Here is a 19,967-nt window from a genome sequence, read left to right on the forward strand (position 1 = left end):
TGTTCTCTTTTTCTCTTGATGAAATCTGAATTGCGAGAGTTAACCCTTCACCTTTTTTTCTTCCTCCTTTGTTTGTTTGCTCACGGTAGACACGAATCGGCGTTTCACTGTTGACCGTTTTGGTATCCTCCGTTTTTTTTTCTTTTACTTGTGTGTTTTGCACTATTGTCCCTACTCCTACCCGTCCAACTATGTTGAGGTGACTGCAACCTCCCCACGCTGCATCGCAACTCAACAACAAAAAGAATGCTGACATCACCGAAAAGAGAAAGGACATGAAGTATGGCGTTTTCGCTGGTCACAACCCCCTTTTCTTCTTGTGTTTCCCATTACTTTCGATCATCGCTCTCTTTTTCCCTTTTTCTGGAGTTGTGCTGCGGTCTTTTTATGTTACTTTGCTGCTTAGAATGGCTTTAGCGTTTTGGGTTTTCTTTCCTTTGTTCCTTTTTTTTATCCTTTGGGATTATTGGACGCTACGCAATTGCATTGTAGGCGAGAGAAGACTAACGTTCAACTGGCAAAGAGAGATCAGCAAGAAAGGACGTTACCTGTTCAGTAGTCCCCGGTCTTTGGTGTCGCGCAGCCTCACCGCCCCCGCGCTACTTTTCCAGTCGAATGTATCCTTTTTTTTTTAGATTTTCACGCTGTGAATTTTTTCCTTTGATTCTTACCACAGCTTCTTTTTTTTTGTTTCCTTCACAGGTTCTCGCGAAAGGCTCCAAAAACGAAAAGAAAAAGAAAGAACATGCTTCTCTGTTGTTGCTGTGGCCCCCCCTTTTTTTTACCACCCCTCTCGAAATGCGTGCTTCTCTCTTTCTTTTGACCCCTTCTTATTATTATTATGTATTCATCTATTCTGCAGCTGCGTCGACAGGGTGATGGACGAGGGCCACGTGCGTACCTCCCGTTTTGTCACGATGGAGTTTGTTTTTTCCTTTCTTACGGTTTCTCTTTGTTTAACTGCGTACCACCCCGAATTGTCACCAAGCTAGAACCGCGTTCTCTGTCTGTCTGTCTCTCTCTCTCTTCTACTGACTCTTCTTGCGAGCGTCAAAACACTCTTGAGAACTTGCGCTGAGCTTTTTGCGGTGGCTGATTGCTCCGCTACTGACGCAACCCCAAGAGTGCTTGCTTCCATTGTGAACAGCCGTCTTCATTCTTCCCTTCACTGAGGCGTAGATGGGGTGTAGGGCACTAACAGTTTTATTTTGGCATTTTCTGCAAGATTTTTCTCTTCTATAGACAAGAGGAGATGCTTAAAGAAAACAAAAAAAAAATAAAAGCAACCACACACACGCTCACACGATTTCGAGGGTACCTTGTGAAGAGAGAACCAGGTCTGGCAATGAGCGATGCACGCTCCGTGTCAGAAATACTCCATTGTTATTTTTCCTATTCATCTCTTTTTCTTTTTCTGTCCTTCTATTTATTCCTTTTTGTTTTAATCGTTGTTAAGCCTACTTATCTCGTTTTTTGACCTTCTTTTTTTTTGTCGTTTTGCAACTCTTTTTCTATTTCTGTTTCTTTATTTTTAAAATATTTCTTCTATTTACTATGTCGTTGTTTCTTTTTGGTGGCGGTGAGGCATGCGTACGTGGAAGTGTGTCGTTCGAAGGTGACACATGACATGTTCGTTGGTGTTCGTGCTTTTCTTCTTTTTCTTCTTTCCCTTTCCCTCCTTTCTTTGTATTTATTCCAATCCTTCATCGGCGTCTGCCGTCGTCTGACCTACTCCTCTCTCCTTTCCCCTTTTCGAACTTGTGTTTTTATTATTATGTACTTTTGTTTTCTAATTGTGTGTTGCCGCACCGTTTTTGTTTTTTATTTTATTTTATTTGACTTTACGAGAATCTGCTACACCGGACTCTCTCTCTCTCTCTCTATTGATACTTTCGAGTTGTCGTTCTCGTTTACCGCCGCGTGAGAAAGAGAGCAAAATGGGGACTCTGTCACTTTTTTCTTTTTTCTTTTTTTTTTCCTGAGACAAACAAACAACAATTACCTCCTCCCCCCAAAAAACAAAGCGTGTTTTTTCCCTGTTACATTGAGAATCACGTCATTGTGCGATTTAAAACGGAGAAGTAAAAACGAGGACGTCGTCCAACGACCAAGCGCAGAACGTCGCCACAGCAGCAGGCGAAATCGATAGCCTGGTCGTCAAGAATGATGGTGAAGAAAAGTGATTCGAGGTGCGCAAGAGGAGTTACGAGAAACTCCTCTGTGCAGGGGGAGCGACATACTTGAAAAAGACGCGCTCTCTCTTCTCTCGCTCTCTCTTTTGCTTTCTTTCTTGCTCCTACCTTCGTTTTTTCCGTTCGACTGTCGCCTGCTTCTTTCTTTGAAGAAGAATTCGTGGATGCGAAGCGCAGCAAACGAATGTAATTAAGTAAGGCGCGTTTCTCTCCCCCAAAATTTTGAGCTGCGTTTTCTAATACACGTCTCCACTGATCAACGCGAGTACGGAATGGAAACTGTCGCGCCAACTCGTTTTTCCTTTTCCTTAAAACCATCTGATCCATGATAACGGAAAAAAGGGAAGAGAAAACATATTTGTGGTATCTTCGCGTGCGCCTGTGCGCACGGCGTGTGGGGCGTTCACCGTTCTGTTTCGGCGCCCAACCCGTACGTGTGTGTGTGTGTTACGTTGTGCCGATGGACTTAAATCTTTTTGGTTTTCTTGTTGGATGTTGGTTTAAACGTAATGTTTTTAGCTGGAAATCAACGACGCTCTATCTTTCTTTCTAACCGCCTGTTTTTATTCTCCCACTCTCTCTTCTTGTTCTCTTTTGAGCTCTTCACGCTCTAAAACGAAAAGAGAAAAGACGACGGGATGTTGATTTATCGGTGTTTTTTTTTTACTGGTCCGTTGCGACTGTATTATTGTTGTGAAATCGACTGGAGAGCAGCAACCAAAAATGTTCACCATGCCGGTGCTGTTGCCGCTTACTTGTTTGTCCACGCACCTCGCATAATAAAAAAAAGGAAAAGCTTTGTTTTACCTCTGACTCAATCTCAGGAGAGAGAGAGAGCGCTTGAAAACCAAAAACGGCGCTTTCATGAAAAAGAGAAAACAAACAAACAAACAAAAATATTTCCAACAGAGGGCAAACAAACATAAAACGATGTTGAAAGCAGTTGCTGATGGAAACCCACAGACGAAGGATGAGCGCACGAGAGCAGAAGCTTGACATTGTGGGGCGGTTGGTGATTGCTGAGAGTAACAACCTCTATTTAAATGATTATTGTTACAATTCTATTTTTATTTTTTGCTGGACGTAAGTAGAAGAAAGGAATCAACATAGGAACAGGAGAAAAACAAAAATCGAAGACGCCGTCACGACTGAACTGCGCCATTTTTTTTCTCTTTCTTTTCTTCGCTGATCAACTTCTTCACCATTGCGTCTGGTTCAAAAATCAGGTTTTCGTTGGCAAAGCAACACCACACCTCTCTTTTTTTTTCCATTTATCTTTCTTTGTTTTCTCTTCCCGCAAACTACGCACTGTCGATTATTATTATTATTATTATTATTAGTATATATATGCTTTTTTAAATAGTTTTTGAAAGGAAGAAGAGAACGTATATATCTCAACTCTTTCTTCCTTCCTTTTCTCAGTAGAAGGTTCTTGACACGAACGAAGGCACGTGCGTACACGCGCACGCACGCATTATCGTTACGCCGTGGTTGCAGGAAAAAAAGTAGAAAAAATAAAATGCATGCGTGCCTTATATACCTCCAACGACGCAAGCAAGCAAACCAGCAAATACACTGAAAACACAAACAGACACGCACACATAAGCAAACATACTAACGCACCCGCTGAACTTCGTGGTGTTTTGATTCCTCTTTTTTATTTTTCTCTTTTTTTGTATTTATCTCGAATAGGTTGAAATGCAATAGAATATAATTCCCCGAAGAAGAAACGAGACGAAGCAACGAAGAAATTTACCTAAAAAAGAAAGAGAAAAACACGCGTCAAAGGGCGGTGTTCGCGCAATGCGAAGGATACTTCTCTCTCCTTCTTTTTCCATTGGGTCGTACATGCAGCACCGCACCTGGCTTCTATGCGTCACGCTGCAACGTGCATCAGTCGACGACTTGAATCGCATGGTGGCAAAAGCGCAGCAGTTCCTTCCTCCTCCTCCTTCCCGGCTCGAGGTGAGTTCTTTTACGCTGTTCTTCTCTGATTCGTTCTCTGCTGCCTTCTTATCTCTTTTCTCTTTTTTTTTTGTTGGGTTGCTGCCATTTCTGTTGACACTGATTCTTCCGCCTATCCACCATGGCGGATCCCCCTCACACCCTTTCCTCGTGCTGCGCTGCACAACTGAACACAGATCCGTGTAAGGAGCAGAAAGGTCTCGTCTCGCGTTCATCATCGCACACACACACACACACACACACAAATAAAGAAAGGAAACAGCGCACTCCCTTTTCTTTTTCATCTGCTGTTGCTTGTAGTGCACCACCAAAGTGAACACAGGCGATAGCTGCGTACAAGGGTAGTACACATCACCTTTGCTGATCGGTGCTTCACGTGTGTTTTTTCTCTGTCGTTTCTCTGTCGTTTCTCTTTTTTTTTTCTTTGACCTTCACCATTATCCGTCGCCGTCGTCTTTGTCTTTCTAGCTTTTCATTTTAGGCTGTTGTGACGAGCGAGGGCTTCTCTTCCTGGCTTTTTTTCGAGTTGTCGAGAGTTTTTTTTTTCTGCGGAGGTGTTCGCTTACTGTGTTCGCTTCACATATTCATTTTTTTTTCTCTCTCCTATTCTTTGACGCTTTCCGTCACTTCTACGTGTTTTGTTTTTTCTTCTTCTTTTTCCCTTCTTTCCTCCATCGTACCGGCCGTTTCTGCTCGAGCGCATCGGGGGGAGAGCAAGAGTTGTGCAGGGTCGCCGTGCTGACTCACAGCAGCGCGCGCAACATCACTTCTTCGTTCTTAGCTCTCCTTTTTTTTCTCTTTTCCGTTTGTTTGTGCGAAACGTAAGCGATCAATAGCGGGTGAAACGGTGTTTTTCTTGCTTTGTCTTGCAGGGTGGACGATTCTCAGTATTTGAAAGCCAAAACAAGTCCTAAAAGAAAAGAAAACGAAAATAGAAGCACTCACACGCGCGTACACGCAGGGGAGCGGGAGTACTTACGCGAGGTTGTCTTGGTGCTCTCTTTGTTGGGAGGCGTCTCCTTTTTTTTCTTTTGTGGTTGCATGTATGGCCTGTGAAGAGGAAAAAAGGACAAAAACATCTTGTGGGTGCGTTGCCATTTTTTTCTTCTTGATTGTTGTCGATTAAAGGGGAACATTTGAATCGTGTTGTTGTATATCGGGAATATATATGCGTTTCTCTTCTAGCCGTGTAAGCGCGTTTACAGGAGCTGACTTTAATTCTTTAAGTGTTCTCTAAAGCACTGAAACGCAAGCTATTTCTTGACTTTGCAAAGAGAGAGCAAAAACAAAAAGTGGCACTCACGAACATTGTTTATCGCTTCAAAGAGTTGACGGCCTGAGTGGAAGCTGTCCACTAAAGCCGGGTTTACGGTATACATATATATCTTTTTAACTAACGTTTTTTCTTTTCTCTTTCCCCTTCCAATTCATCGTTATTCCCGTTACAGCTGCACAGCATAAAACGGTGCTTCTTGTGTGTGTTTTTACGTTTTTTTTTCTATATATATATATATATTTTTCTTTTACATATCTGTGCGGCTGCCCGTGCATTTCCGCCGCCCCACTTTCATACGTAGCGCACCGCCGTAACGCAATTGAAGGACCCATTTTTTTTTTCTAAACTGACTTCGCTGTTTTTATTTTCCTTTAGCTTTCTTTTTTCACACCTCATTTTCTGATTTCGACGTCGCTTACGTTCGCTTTTATCTTCGTTTTATAGTCGTTTTGCGCTCACTTCCTTCTTTTCCCCGAAGGAAAGTTCTCCCTCTGCGTGTGAAGATCTCTCGGTGCCGCCGTTAAAAACAAAAAGCAGAAACAAACAAAAAAGGAAACACAAAACGAAAAATCCCCCTCCCCCAAACAGGATAAACACACACACACACACACACACATCTATCAACGTTCACCACTCATTGTTCCTCTTCACCTCGTTTCCGTTTTGTTACTACTATTATTACTGGACACACTGGAATCTTTAACCTAATTCGTTTTAGTGGTTTTCTTTTTTCCTTTTCTTCTTCTTCGTACACCCTACGTGCTGTCAGCGAAGCACGAGTGACTTCTCCGAGTTAAGTTCTTTTCTTTCTGCGTGTGCCTTTCTTGCGAACCGGCAAACGGCGAAATCGAAGGAAGTACTGCTCCGAGGAGTTGTCGTGACTGCGCGACGGTAGCGAGGAGAACTGCAGAGCGAAGCAGAAAGTACTGTAAACTTTAACGTTACTGAAGAGGAGTAAAAGAAGAAGGCAAGCACGTTTGTCTTCCTTGGACTATTACAGTGACAATATTTATATTAATCGTGTTTTTCTAGCCTTTTTTTTTTGTTTGTCGGATAATTGAGACGGCTCTGCAGTGCCCCTTTTTTCTCTCTTCCTTCCCTCGCTGGTTCAGTACGTGGAGGCATTTAGCCTGTGCGGCGGTGAACCAACGCGCGTGTTTGTGCGTCGATTTTGTCTTTGTTCTTCTTGTTTCATTACTTCCGTTGGTTTTTTTTTTCTTCTTTCTGAGGGTTATTGATTTTTTTTTTTCTTTGAGTGGACGGGACGTTGAAAGCAGCACTTTTCTTTGTTTTGTTTTTTAAATATCTCTCTTTCGTTTTCACTCGATTCACACTGAATTGAAGCAGCGCAATTGTGTGGAGGTGTAATTTGCGTCATTGCCTTGTCGTCCCACGGTTTTTCTCAACCTCCTTTTTTGACTTCTTTTTTTCGCAAACACGCTGACAGCGCCACATTTTTTTTTCCCCTGTTGAAGGCGTTTTCCCCTTTTCTCTTTTTTCAGCGTCTGCTAACATCGTCACAAGTTTCGTTGATGCTTAATCGCGCATCTTCACAACGGATTCAACGTGTCGACAGCTCATTGAAGGAAGAAGGAAAGCAAGTACACCCAATCCCCCTCTCTTTTTCTTTTCAGAGTGCGGCAACAGTCGCGCGTCAGCGACGACTACCAATTGTATTCAACGCGAGCATCAACCGCAGAAGGGCCTCTGCGCCTGCGTTTGTATTTTATTTGCCCCCAAATTGTAGTGCGCTGGCGTTCCTGCAGCGATGAGCAACAAGGCGGATAACCTCGCACCACAGCAAAGTCACCAACGTGGTGGCCGCAGCGCATACCCCGGCAACGGCAGCGGTGGTGGGAGCCATCACCCTCCGTTCACCACGACAGCAGGGAGTTCCGCGTTGCCCGGCGGCGTCAGCGCCTCTTCCATCTCCTCGTCTGCACAGGCTTTCGCCCCTTCTCCGATCGGGGCCGCGCGGCACGTTGTTCCACCGCCGCGAAGCTGCATGGCAGGCGGCTCGACGAGGAACTCCGCCGCCGCCGCCGCCACCGCCAGCCCGCGCCACTCTGCTTCTCCTTACGCGCTAGACGACTTTGACGAGGAGTCAAGTTTTCGTAGCGGGCAGCCCGCTGGAGCACATTTCCAGGTAGCTTCAGCCGCGGCCTCTTCACCACCGCTAGGCAAGGGTACAGCAACAGTGCCCTTTGCACGCTACAGCACCCCCAGCACGGGTGACGGCGGCGGCACCAACGACCCCACCGGTGCAACGTCCATCAACGTGATGAGTCCGCGGCCTGGCAAGTTCACCCCCTCGCTTGATGATAGCACGCACATGAACAGCAAACAGAACCGGAACAGCAACGGCAGCTACGACTCCGGCAGCGATGGCGCTCGTCGACGGACCAGTGCGCCGACCGGGAGCAGCGGCGGTGGTGGTGGCATGAGTTTTGGCCTCGGCCACACTCTGAACGACCCGATGCACACCGCCACTACGCTTCATCACCGCAACAGCATGAGCGCTGCGCCCATGAGCACGGGGGGCAGCACCGGCAACAGCGACGGCGGCATCGCCAGCCGGCATCTACAGCCGCCCTCCAACCACAGCCGCGTGAACCTCTTTGTGCGGGACCTGCCCTTAGACTTGCGGGAGGATCAGCTGCGGGCGATGTTTACCCCCTTCGGCGAAATCGTGAACTCCGCCATCATGCGCAACATCCACACTGGCGTGAGTCTCGGCACGGCGTTTGTGCGGTATTCGCAGCATGCGGAGGCGATGCGGGCGATGGAGGCGTTTGCGGGCGGACGCGCCGGGGCGGGCCCGAGGCGGGTGACGGTGCAGTGGGCGCGCCGCGAGCACGACAAGGCGCCTGCTGGGGCTGAGCGGCGGCGCATGCGCAAGCTGTTCATCCGCAATGTGCCGAAGGACATCACTCCGGAGATGCTCATCCACCTCTTCAGCCGGTTTGGACCGGTCAAGACGGTCAGCACGCACCGCGACACGGCAGCTGCCAACGCCGTGACGCAACCGAACAGTGCCGCGGCGGCGGCCGCCGGAGAGTCGATCGAGCAGGTGCTAGACGTGCCCGTCAGTGCCGGCAGCCTTCCCGCGGCCCCAACGACAACGACGACCATCGCCACCGCACATGGCAGCAATGAGGACCGACGCATCGCCTTCGTCACCTTCGAAATTGAGGGCGTGGCAGAGCAGGCGACGGCGGCGATTCACAACACGCTGCCGTTTGCCTCTTGCAACGGCATCCCGCTCATGGTAAAACTCGCAGAGGACACCCCGGTGCGACACAACAGCACTCTTAACAATAGTAGTAATGTGCACTTCAGCTCGGGAGGAACCGCCGGCGGCACGGCCTCAGCGGCGACGGTGTCGACCGGCACCGTCGGTGGGCACACCTTCAACGCTGGTGGGCAGCCAAGCCATCCCGGCGTGAGCTGGGGCGACGCGCAAAGCAACGAGTACCTGCACTCGCCCACCACGTCGCCTCTGATGATGCAACTGAACACACACACAGGCGTTGGCGCTGCTGCCGCTACGGCACCACCCTCCACATGGCGGGCCAACGCACCGAGTACCGTTCCGCAGGGCGGCTTTCCGTTCGGCTCACCGGAGGGGCTTCGACCGCAGAGCAGCAGCAACAGCACCATGACGGCGGCAACCACCACCAACAACAGCGTGGCCGCAACGCTGTCGGCGCCACGGGCTTTTAATAGTGCCGTAATGAGCAACATCCCGACCCCCACCAACATGTCTTTCAACGGCATCACACAAATGAACAGCGCGAACACCAACGCTATCACACCTACGATGACGCCCTACGCGACTCACAGCGCCGGTGTAGCATCGCTGCGCCAGCACCCGCCGCCGGTACCGGGCGTGCCTCCGCTGAGCTCGTCGCACAACGCATACGCTGCTGCTGCCGCGGTGGTGGGAAGTCTTTCGAAGCCTTCGTCGCTCGAGGCACGCGAGGGTCCTTCTTCACCTTCGCAACAGCCACCTTCGTCGTCGTCGCACCCCATCGGCACGAGCAACAACGCCGCGGCGGGTGCGCAGACGAGCCTGCAGGACCTTTGCTGTCTCGGGTACATGGTCTCGAGTAATGATCTGTGCACCTTTCCGGCCACCACCAGCGCCTCGCCGGAGATGTTAGGCTTGGCGACGGGCGCCATGGCGATGCTGTCATATGATCCACAGGACTACTACGCCCTCTCCGCCTCGTACGGCAGTCGTGGGATTAGCGGGTCGACTCCCGTACCGACGCACCCACCGCTGCCGTCCTCGCAGGCGCAGTCCACCGCACCGAGCGCCAACGCCGACAGCAGCCCGCGCAACGTATCCTCGTCTCTGAACGCGTCGCCGAGCCCGGCGCTGCCGTCACCGGGCACATTGTCGTTCTTTCAGACGAGTCCACGCTTCGGCCACAACAGTGCGCAGCCCTCCACCATGCAGGTTCTTCCAATGATGAACGCCGCTGTGTCGTCGTCTCCTGTTGCTCCTGTGCAGCAGCCGAAACTGCCAATGCAACTACAAGCAGAGCTGTATGGAAGCAACCACACCAACCATAGCAAGGGACCTTCGCCGTCTGCGATGGTGGTTCCGCCCGCGCCACGAAGCGCTGCCGCCGCCGCCGCTGCGGCGAATCGAGGTAGCACCCTCACAAACCACCAACGTCTACTGGACGGGAGGGCGATGACGGGGGGCATTAGAGACAGCGGCGGAGGGAGCACGTTCGCGAGGCTGCAACGCAGCGACCTCGCCGCAGGTCCGCAAAGCACCGCAGGACGTCGTGCCAGCGGTCCCAACCCGAGCGGCGTTGCGGGTGTGCCGACCGCCTCCCTCACCACGTTAAACCCCGCCTTCGCCTCGTCCTTCTCGAGCCCCAACATCCAGCCCTACCAACCGTTCGAGGTCACGAGCGTCTTCGGCACCGGCGTGCGGGGGACCCCTCCGCCGGACAGCAACTGTATTAGCAGTAGGAGCAGTCTAAACAACGTCGGCGCGTCTGCGCCTGCGGGGCCGGGAAGTCTCCGCACGGCCCCCCCGACGCTCCCCAAGTGTCTCCCCCTCCCCCCGGGTGGCGCACCGACCGCCCTCATCACCGCTGCTGCACCGGTAAGGCCTGCGTACGCCCTGCCCGTCACCGCCGGGCTCGCAGCTGGGGGAAGCACAGGCTCCGCCCTCTCGCTCGAGAACACCCTCGCCCCGTTCGACTACGACGACGACAAGGACGCCGAGTTCATCGCGTCGACCAAGTCGCGCGGCTCCTCGTCTTACGCGGCGGAGCTGCTGCGCGCGGTGACTGAGGGCACGGTGGAGGGCAGCCTGGGCATCAGCCCCACCCACCCAACTTCCGCTACCACCACAGCCATCGCCGACCTCTCGGCGCCGGGGTCTACCAGCGGGACCAGCCGCGATCGCCGCCGCAGCTTCACGAGCCCGTCTGGCATGTTCGCCTACAAGGACTCGAGCGACGGCGAGGGCAAAGTATCGAACGTCTCCTCTGCCACCCGGCCGACCGGCACGCAGGCGGACCGTCGCAGCGCCAGCAGCAGCAAACCAACGTCCCTCACGATGGGGGCCCCGGCCTTCCTGGATGAGCAGCTGCTGTATCAGTGGGACGGCACGACGGCGAGCGCGCCCGGGTCGTCGAACTCCGCCTCGCCCGCCGGCGCGATCGGCTCGCAGGCGCCGTCGCCGGTGGCAGGCTCGAACCAATCGAAGAGCCGCAACGTCTTTACGCTGATGTCGCCGCCACCACCGCGTGCCACGTCCATCACGCACGACCCCACCGCGCCAACCTCGGCGTCCAATTTGTGGCTGACCACCGACCCTAGCCCCTACTGGAACACCGCCCAGATGAAGGATCCGCTGACGCTGCTACCGGCGCCGCGCGGCATCCCCCACGTCAGCACGAGTGGCAGCAGCACCACCGCAACTACGACGACAGCCGCAGCCGCAGGGACTGAGGGCGAGAGGGGCAGTCGGGCACGGGTTCCCCTGGCAAGGGTGAAATCATCCGGTGATTTCAGTCATTGCAGCCCGGCCCCCACGCTGCCTGGCACGGCGCTGCCGCGGACAACGGAGAGTGCGGACGAGGACGATGAGCAGACGGGCTGGGGGACCTATCCGGATTTGACCATGAACTTTTCGTGGGCTGCGGGGGTGAATGATGAAGCACCGAGGAGTGGCCATGACGGGGCAACGGGTGTGGACCCTGTGCTCTACAGCCACCAGATGGGCGACGATGCGGAGCGGCTGTACAACTTCATGACCTACGATGACAGCTCCTATTGAAACAGCAGTGAAAAAAAAAAGAAGCGTACGAGGCAAGGTGCTCCGCATCAGCATTTTGTGACGCTGCTTCCTCTGTCGTATTGGATCCTTAAAAAAATTTCTCGATGGCTCTTCCGCAACGTGCTGAGTGGACTAAAACGTTTTTTAATTACTGTTACTGCGACTCCGTTCATTGCTATCATGATCTTGTTTAAACCAACAATGACACTAGTAAATTGCATGCGCAGAAGCTGTTGCCCTCCCCCCTCCCCCCTCCCCCCTGTTCCTTAAATAATGAGCTCTCGATTTCGCCATCGAAGGCTTTCGCTTTTTTCTTTTTATCGTTCTTCCATTTAGTGCTTTTTTTTTTCTCCGGCTTGTTTTTACTTCTTTTAGTTCTTTAACGAGCTCACTCAAAAGAAAATCGTTTTGCTGCTTGTCTTTGCTTTTTCCAATGTCGTTGCTGAATGAAGGAAGAAAAGGAAATGTATTTGTCCTTGTTCTGTTAAAAAAAAAAACTCCGTTGTGTAGTTTCTGTTCGTGGAATTTGATACCTTGTCTTTTGATTTAGAATTTCACTTCTCCAGCTGTCATTCATCGCCTCCCATCCCGTATATATCTATCTATACACATACATATATATACCGCACCGCATGCGACGTGACGGAGGCTTCTCTTTTGCTGTTCTTTTCCTCCTTCCCTTTCGCGCAAATCTCTCTCCCTCCACCTTGCGTGTCGGGAGCCTCGCGCGTACTTTTTCCTGTTTTGTTTTTTTTAACAGTACAAGCAGTGCTTCATTTTTTTTTTCTCTCTTTTACTGATTTGTTTGCAACCGTTACTATTAGTTTCGAACCGCTTTTTGCTGGTCTGCGCTAATTTCCTTTTATCATTAAATCTGACAGTGCACACTATCGCCAGGTGTGAAGTCGCTCTCTCTCCTTCTCTATTTTTGCCTGACCTCTCTTAGGTTCTTTTCCTTTTGTTTGTTCGACAGGATACCGAGCTGGTGTGCACATATACTAACCTTTCACGCGTAGGGAGAACTGCATCGTTGCCTTTTTTTTTTTTAATCAATCCCCGCCTCTTTTTTCTTTCTTTCCTTTTCTTTCATATTAATACAGGTCCGCACGCTGCTCCCCTCCCCCCTCCTCCTTTTTAGGCGTCATACTCACTTCACGGAATACCTCGATTAGTGCGTGAAGAAAATTTTTTGTGTTTTTTTGTTTTTGTGGTTTCTGCGAACCGCTCCTTTTTTTTTTCTCTCTTGTGAACGAGACGTTGATTCGTGCTTTGGCACGATGCGGCGTCTTCTCCATTGCTGCTTCTTTTTTCTTCTCCTCTTATCTTTTTCCCCCGTTCTCCACACCATGTGTAATACTTGTTTTTGTTTCTGGGCTTCTTATACCTGCTTTGAACTTTGTCATCGTTCTTTTCTTCTTTTGCTGCTGTTGTGCGTTTAACAAAATAAATAGGGAAAAGTCGGAGGGCGGCGACCTGAACAAATCGACTCGTTCGTGTCGTCGGTGAGCGATGAGCCGTTCATATATAAAAATATGTTTGTATGGTATTCTGCGAGAAGATAATTTCTTTTAATAAAGTCTGTTCGCTTTCTTCTTGGTGATTCTGAAAGTTTTTTTTTTGGTCCTTCTCTTCTTTTTTCGTTGTTGTCGGACTTGAAGGGTGAACCGGCTGATGTTGTTTGGCTCTTGCCGTGAGACCGGTATGTTGTGTTTTGTATTGTCGCCTTGCTTTTCATTATGGATGCCTGCGTTCTTCATTGTCTCGTGATCTTCTGCGTTATAGTTTTCTAAATAAATATGTTTCTCGAGTGAGAGAGCGAGAGAGAGAAGGTCTTCAATGTTCACAACAACTACGACGGCGTTAACTGTATGCCGTGGATCAATACCTTTTTTCTGCTGTCGACGACGTAGCCTGTGCGTTCACGTCCCCGATGGTATTTGCGCAGCGGACATGCACCAAACGCGCGTAAAGCACTACTGCCTTCCGCAGCAACTCACCGCCTTCGCACCTTCTATCTACTCCTTTGCTTTCTTTTCTGGGTTTCACACCTTGTTGTTCCACAATTACATTTTTTTTCGCGTTTGCTTGGTGCGCTCGTAGAAGCAGAGGAATCACCTTCACCCCCCCCCCAAAAAAAAAACGGAACGAGTCGTTCTCACTTGCGAGATCGGCACGACGAGGCGAGTCGTTTCACCCACATCGCACACACACATATATATATATATATCTTTCAAGCAGGCGCCATTTCCCCGTGCCATGCCGACCGTCAAGAAACCGCGCAACAAGGGCGTCACCTACAAGCTCGTCCCACGCTCTTATGGCGACGCCGACGCCGCGGAGGGACCGATTTGGGTGAGTGAGGCGGAGTTCTACCGCAACCACCAGGACCCGATCACAGCAGAGGACGAGCAGGACAAGGCGCAGCGGCAGTTCCGCATGTACGCGGCGGCGGCCAACGCCGAGTTCACCGAGGAGCGCCGCCGTCGCCGACGCACGGAGGGTGAGGAAGAGGACGACGACGACGGCGGCGAGGAGGAAGGCGAGTGGGTCGACGGGGACTGGGAGGAGGAGGGTGAAGAATGGGAGGAGGAGGCAGAGGCAGAGGCAGAGGCAGAGGCGGAGGTTTCTTCTGCAGCAGCAAAATCCACCAAAACGGTTGCGTCTGCTCTCCCCGGCGCCTCGGTGCCCACCCCAGCCGCGCCTTCTCATCTTCACCCCCCTCAATCTGCCGCTGCTGCTGCACACGACGGTGGCGGTGATGTTGAGCCCCACCACGGACAAGACGCGAGTGCCGACCGCGCAGCAGATGGACAGAGGGGGCGGGATGCGGACAAGGCGGAGGCAGAGGAGCAACTCTTCGATGACGCGGTGGAGTGCGAGGTGACGGACGACTTCTTGCGTCAGCTCGTCTTCGGCAACGGCGACGCGGCGGGTGGCGATGAGGACGGTGGCGAGGGCGACGACGATGACGATTCTATGATGGACGAGGAGGACGAGGATTGGGACGGTCTGGACGAAGAAGACGGGGAGGTATGGCGGCTGCTGACGGAGGAGGAGAAGGCAGCGATCAAGGCGTCTCGCCGTCGCGGCACGGCCCGTCGTCGAAAGATGGCGTCGTCCGGCGAGGCCGTCGCAGCGGCGGCCCGTACCCACGCGGCAGACGGCACGGAGTACCCCGTCCACGACGTCACCCAGCGCGCGGTCGACCGTCAATTTACGGAGATGATGCGGGAGTTCAATGCGGATGCGCGGCTCAACGATGCCTGCATCGACGACCCGCGTACGCACGGTGCGCTGCCGATGGAGAAGTACATGGCGGCCCTCGAGGAGTTCGTGATGGACCGCGCCGGCGTGGACGTGGAGACGGCTGAGCCGCACAAGAACAAGGGCTTAATCCAGCAGTTGAAGTACCTTACCCACCACGCCGGCGCCTTTGACTCCGATGGACAGGGCACCTACATGACGACGTTGCTGCCCGAGAAGCAGCAGCGATTTGTGGCGGACTTCCAGAAGGGCACTGAGGAGATTCGACAGGCGGCACGTGTGCGCGTGGCGCAGCGTCGTCAAGCCGCCGCGGCTGCCGCGTTGGTTGCGTCACCCTCTGCCACGGCCGGCGCCTCAGGGGAGGCGGGTAGCGCTGCCGCTGCGGTTCCGGCTCGCACGTCTGCGGAGCTCGCAGAGGAGGTAGAAGAAGAGGAGGAGATGATCGTGCTTGAGGTGAAGCCGAAGGCCGACCGCCTTGACTGCGAGACCGCCGTCAGCGCCTACTCCACCTACTACAATCAACCAAATGTGCTTCAGGCGCCTCGCAAAGGGCACCCGATGGGCCGTGGTGCGAGGAAGGCGGTGGGGGTGGTGAAGGGTAACGTGATCAGCGCTGCGGAGGCCGCGAATGCGACGAGCAGCGACGCGACGAAAAAGGCGCCCTCTCGAAGCGCGCAGCTCCACGCCTCATCCAACGACGACGACGACGGCCGCCGCAGCAGTGGCAGCGACGAAGACGAAGTGGCGGCGACGAATGCGCAGCGCAGTTTCGACGTAGTTCCCACAGTGCGCCGCAAGGACGAAACGAAGGAGGAGAAGAAGCTGCGGCGGCAGGCTGTGAAGGTGGCGCAGCGCGAGCGTCGTCAGGCGAAGAGCGCCCTCAAGTCCACGTACAAGAATGTGGAGGCAGAGGAGGTGAAGCGCAGTGCCACCTCGCAGGCCGCACGTCGCACGGTGCACTTTATGTAGGCCTCTTTCCCTCCCCCCGCCTTGCGTGGCTTTGTGCTGTTTAGTGTTCCACCTACTCTGCTGATGTTTCTCTCCCTGTTGTTGTTGTCGCGCACAGACACTCTTTCAAATCTCCATCGTCTGCTCTAAAATTGAAAAAGAAAACATCAAGAAGTGATCTGCCTGCGTTGCTGAACTACGTGTCATCGCGTTTTCGATTCTACAGTGAACATCCGTTTTATTATTATTATTATTATTTAAGTTTCTACTTTGAACGATTAAGTGTAAGTGTTCTTAAGCGGAAAGCGTTAAAAAGACCAGTCAATACTAATAATGATGGGAAGAAAAATCGCATGAACACCTCCGGTGACAGCATACTAGTGTTTCTGACAGAAGTCATCAAGCAGCAACAAAAACAGCAAGGAAAAAGAGAAGTGGAAAAGTCAAAAGGACTGTGGAGCTGCGAATCGGCGTAGAGTTGTCGGGACTGCCATTTTTTTTTTCTGGCTTATGTATTTGTGTGGCCGTTACGCAGCTTCCAGAATCAGACCTTTCTCTTTTCCTGTTTTCACCTCCGTTACTCACTCTTCTACCCGTCTCGGTTTTATTATTATCCGTCTTTTGTTTCTCGTCGTGGTGGCGTTGTTAAACACCTCCCTCCCCACCCCCCTTCCACCACAAACACGCTCACCTCTACGCACGTACACCACCGCAAAACAACAACAACAACAACAACACCAACAACAACAGAAATCTAATTCTCCCTGACACATCTGACCACCCCCCGCGCAGTGAAATACCCTCCTACCTCTCCCTTCTTTCTTACTTTCTTCCTTTCCGTTTCCTTTAAGCTGCTTTCGTGTTTTGCAAAAGAAGAAGAAACATCAAAAAAAGACAACAACAATAGCCAGCTTTTCACGTGAAGCAGATCGTCCACCGTCACAACAACAAGGAAGGATATCACCTGTTGTCCTTCGAAGCTGGCTTTCACGACTCACAACTCCCTTTTTTTACTGTTTGTTTTGCTCCTTCTTTGTTCCTTCACCACAGACACACACAAAAACAACAACAACAAAAACGACCGTAAAGGAAAGAGAAAGAAGAAGAACGAAGGTACTTCACCTTGACTCAGTTACGCTACTTTTCTATTTTTCTTTTTATTGTAATTTCTCGTGTTCTTCCTCTGTTATTATTTTTCTATTCACTGTCGTGATTTCTCCTCTCTCTCTCCTCTTCCTTTTTCCTTTTTTAATTCTGTGTGTGCTTTGGCCCTTTTCTTTTTCTTCATGTGCATTGAAAGGCCTTAGTACGTTTAGTCCTGGTTTCTTTCGCCATCTTTTTTTTCTTCGCTTTCTCCTTCACCACCTGTGCTTATTTTTGATATATATATATATAAACGCCTGTTTTCTTTTTCTTCCCAACATTAGGTTGTGGTTTTTCCCTTTCGTCTGTCTCGTCTTGCGGTGTAATTCCCTCTCCTCCTGATTTCGTGTGTTTGTGTTTGTGTTTGAGCCTGTGTGTTTGTGCATGCCGGTGTAACGCCCTCGCTCTTACCTGTCCTTTTCTTGAAACGAAAAGCACAACCAACAAACAAACAATCAGGGAAAAAGGAAATCGATGATGTCCAACTACTCGTACATGCACGCTCCCGCCATCCGCAACACTTCACTGGTGGCGTGCTATGGCACTGGGTCGCCGACACCAAACAACATCGTCTCCGGCGGTCCCATCAACTCCTCCTCCGAAAAGCCACTGAGCGAGTCGGGCGCCACGTCGTGCCCGCGCGTCTCCGGCGACGTCGGCGAGTTCTGGGGATGGCTGGACGAACCCCGAAACTTCGAGTGGGCCGTCGCCACCTTCCCGGTGGAAAACGGCTTTAGCGACCGGAACATTTTCGTCTCGAAGCTGCCGCCATCCTTCAAAGACGGCGACCTGCTCTCCATGTTCGCCAACTTTGGCGAGGTCGTCTCGGCCAAGGTGATGCTGAACGTCAGCACTGGCGCGTCGAAGGAGACCGGCTTCGTCCAGTTCGCGGCGGCAGAGGACGCGCTGCGTGCGCGGTGCTTTCTGCGCCTGCGCCCTGCCGTGACGGAGCCGGCGATGCCGGAGGTGAACACCCAATGGGCGCAAAACAAACACGACGGCGGCGTATACGGCGACCGTTCGCGGCTGGCACGGAAGCTGTTCATTCGCAACATCCCCATCAACGTCACGAACGATGAGATGCGGGCGTTGGTGACCCAATTTGGGGATGTGGCGGAGGTCACGCTGCACGCCGACACCTACGGCCCTGCCGCGGCTGCTGCACGGGGCGGCGGCGAAGAGCGGGCCGAGGATGCGGAGGCGGGGGGGGCGAGTGGCGGCGCCGCTGCGGGCGAAGTCGTCACCCCCCCGCCGCCGCCGACGACGAAGCGCGCGACGCGCATTTGCTTTGTGACGTTCATCCACCCCGGCGTGGCGGCGCGTGCCTGCGCTGCGATCCACAACACCCGACCCTTCCAAAGCTGCGGGGACGTTCCGCTGATGGGGAAGGTGGCGGAGGACAACAACGCTCGACAGGCCCGCCATCAGCAGGGGGCGATGCACCACGCCGGTGTTCGTGTTGCGGCTGCGGCGGCAGCAGCAACGACGTACGGCTCGCACCCACCCACGTACAACGGGCAGAAAGGGAGCGGCCGTGTCTCGCCGACGGCGAATGCGGAATGGCTGCCGTACCCCCCACAGAACAACAACGCGACGCCGATGACAATGATGCTGCAGCAGCCGTATCAGCAGCCGCCGTCGGGCTACTTGCTGAATCCCTCCTCCGCTTCCGTGTCTGCGCCATTCTACGACGCGTCGCAGAATCAGTACAACAGCAGGCACTGCTGCCCCAACGCGTTTCCGTCCTCGTTGCCCACCGCGGCGCGCCACCACCCGAGCAGCGCCGCGGTGGCCGTCAACGGCGGCATGGTTCGTCTCACTTTCCCGCCGCAGAACCCGCACGCAAACGTGTGCTCGCTGGACTCCGCCGCTCTCGCCGCCGCCAGCGGCACCCCTCGCGCGCTCTCCACCACCGCCTCTCCGTCGATGAACCTGCCCGTAACGCTGAACAATCAACAGGCGGAGGCGACAGAGGCGTGCCAGGCGACACGTCTGGCGCATACGCTGAGCTCCACCACGTCCAGCATGAAGACTCGTATCCCCGCCACGACCACCTCGGCGCCCACCTCGGCTCGCCGTGCGTCTCGTGAGGCGCTGGGCCACTCTCCACGGAACAGCTTTGGGGCAGACGGCGCGCACATGGACTCGTTCTCGTTTTCCACCTCAGCCAGCGCCAACTTCTCGGCGGAGCAGCTTTCCTCCATGAGCATCTCGACCCTCTCTCAGCAGCAGCAGCAGCTGAAGCGAGGGAAACGAGTCAGCGATGCTTCGCAGAGCTGTGGCGTCAACTTTGTGACCGCCGACGCAGCTGTCGCAGCGAAGACGGTTGTTGTCACGATCCCTGACGCGGCGACCACAACCCCACGGCGGTCCCGCACCCGCACGCTCTCATCGCGTTCGTCGGACACCACCAACTCCCACGGCTCCAACACCCACGACGCGACACCAAATGGACTTCGCGTGAACATCAGCGACGCCGCTCGTCCGCGCCGCGTTGGGCGGAGAGTGCGGATCCACAACAGCAATGCTGCTGCTGCTGTGGAAACAACTGCGATGCCGCCGCCGTCACTGTCGCCGCACAGTGCGCCACAGACAGCGCCGAACGTGAGTCTAGTGCCGGTGATGACGGTTACCGCACTCTCACTCAACCGCGCCGCCTTGGAGGAGACGGCGGACTCCCCGCATTCGTCTTCCGCCTACATGACCAGCCACAGCACGCCGAGCGCCACCCCGTCCTGTACTTGCAACACGTCGCAGGTACGCTATCGCAACAACCCCTACGGCATGAGCATCGTACTGGAGAAGACGCGGTCCGCTTCATTTACATAGGCGTAGAAACGCACGAGAAATGCGGCCGATTGCGCTTCCTTCC

The 19,967-nt window shown here is 53.0% G+C and overlaps 3 protein-coding genes across 3 annotated transcripts; all 3 read left to right on the top strand.

Moving 5' to 3' along the window:
* Positions 1-7,201: 7,201 nt before the first annotated feature.
* ABB37_04718 (putative RNA binding protein) lies at positions 7,202-11,740 on the top strand (the record flags this gene model as incomplete). Its single annotated transcript, XM_015802497.1, has 1 exon — positions 7,202-11,740. The coding sequence occupies one exon, from the start codon at positions 7,202-7,204 to the stop codon at positions 11,738-11,740; it is 4,539 nt and encodes a 1,512-aa protein (XP_015658941.1).
* A 2,256-nt stretch (positions 11,741-13,996) lies between these two features.
* On the top strand, positions 13,997-15,973 carry ABB37_04719 (hypothetical protein; the record flags this gene model as incomplete). Its single annotated transcript, XM_015802498.1, has 1 exon — positions 13,997-15,973. One exon carries the CDS (start codon positions 13,997-13,999, stop codon positions 15,971-15,973), a length of 1,977 nt encoding a protein of 658 aa, XP_015658942.1.
* A 727-nt stretch (positions 15,974-16,700) lies between these two features.
* On the top strand, positions 16,701-19,924 carry ABB37_04720 (putative Rna binding protein; the record flags this gene model as incomplete). The annotated part of the gene is made up of 1 exon (XM_015802499.1): positions 16,701-19,924. Exon 1 carries the CDS (start codon positions 17,570-17,572, stop codon positions 19,922-19,924), a length of 2,355 nt encoding a protein of 784 aa, XP_015658943.1. The 5' UTR covers positions 16,701-17,569.
* Between the last annotated feature and the right edge of the window lie 43 nt (positions 19,925-19,967).

The sequence above is a fragment of the Leptomonas pyrrhocoris genome (genome assembly GCF_001293395.1).
Source record: "Leptomonas pyrrhocoris isolate H10 chromosome Unknown, whole genome shotgun sequence".
Taxonomy (NCBI): domain Eukaryota; phylum Euglenozoa; class Kinetoplastea; order Trypanosomatida; family Trypanosomatidae; genus Leptomonas; species Leptomonas pyrrhocoris.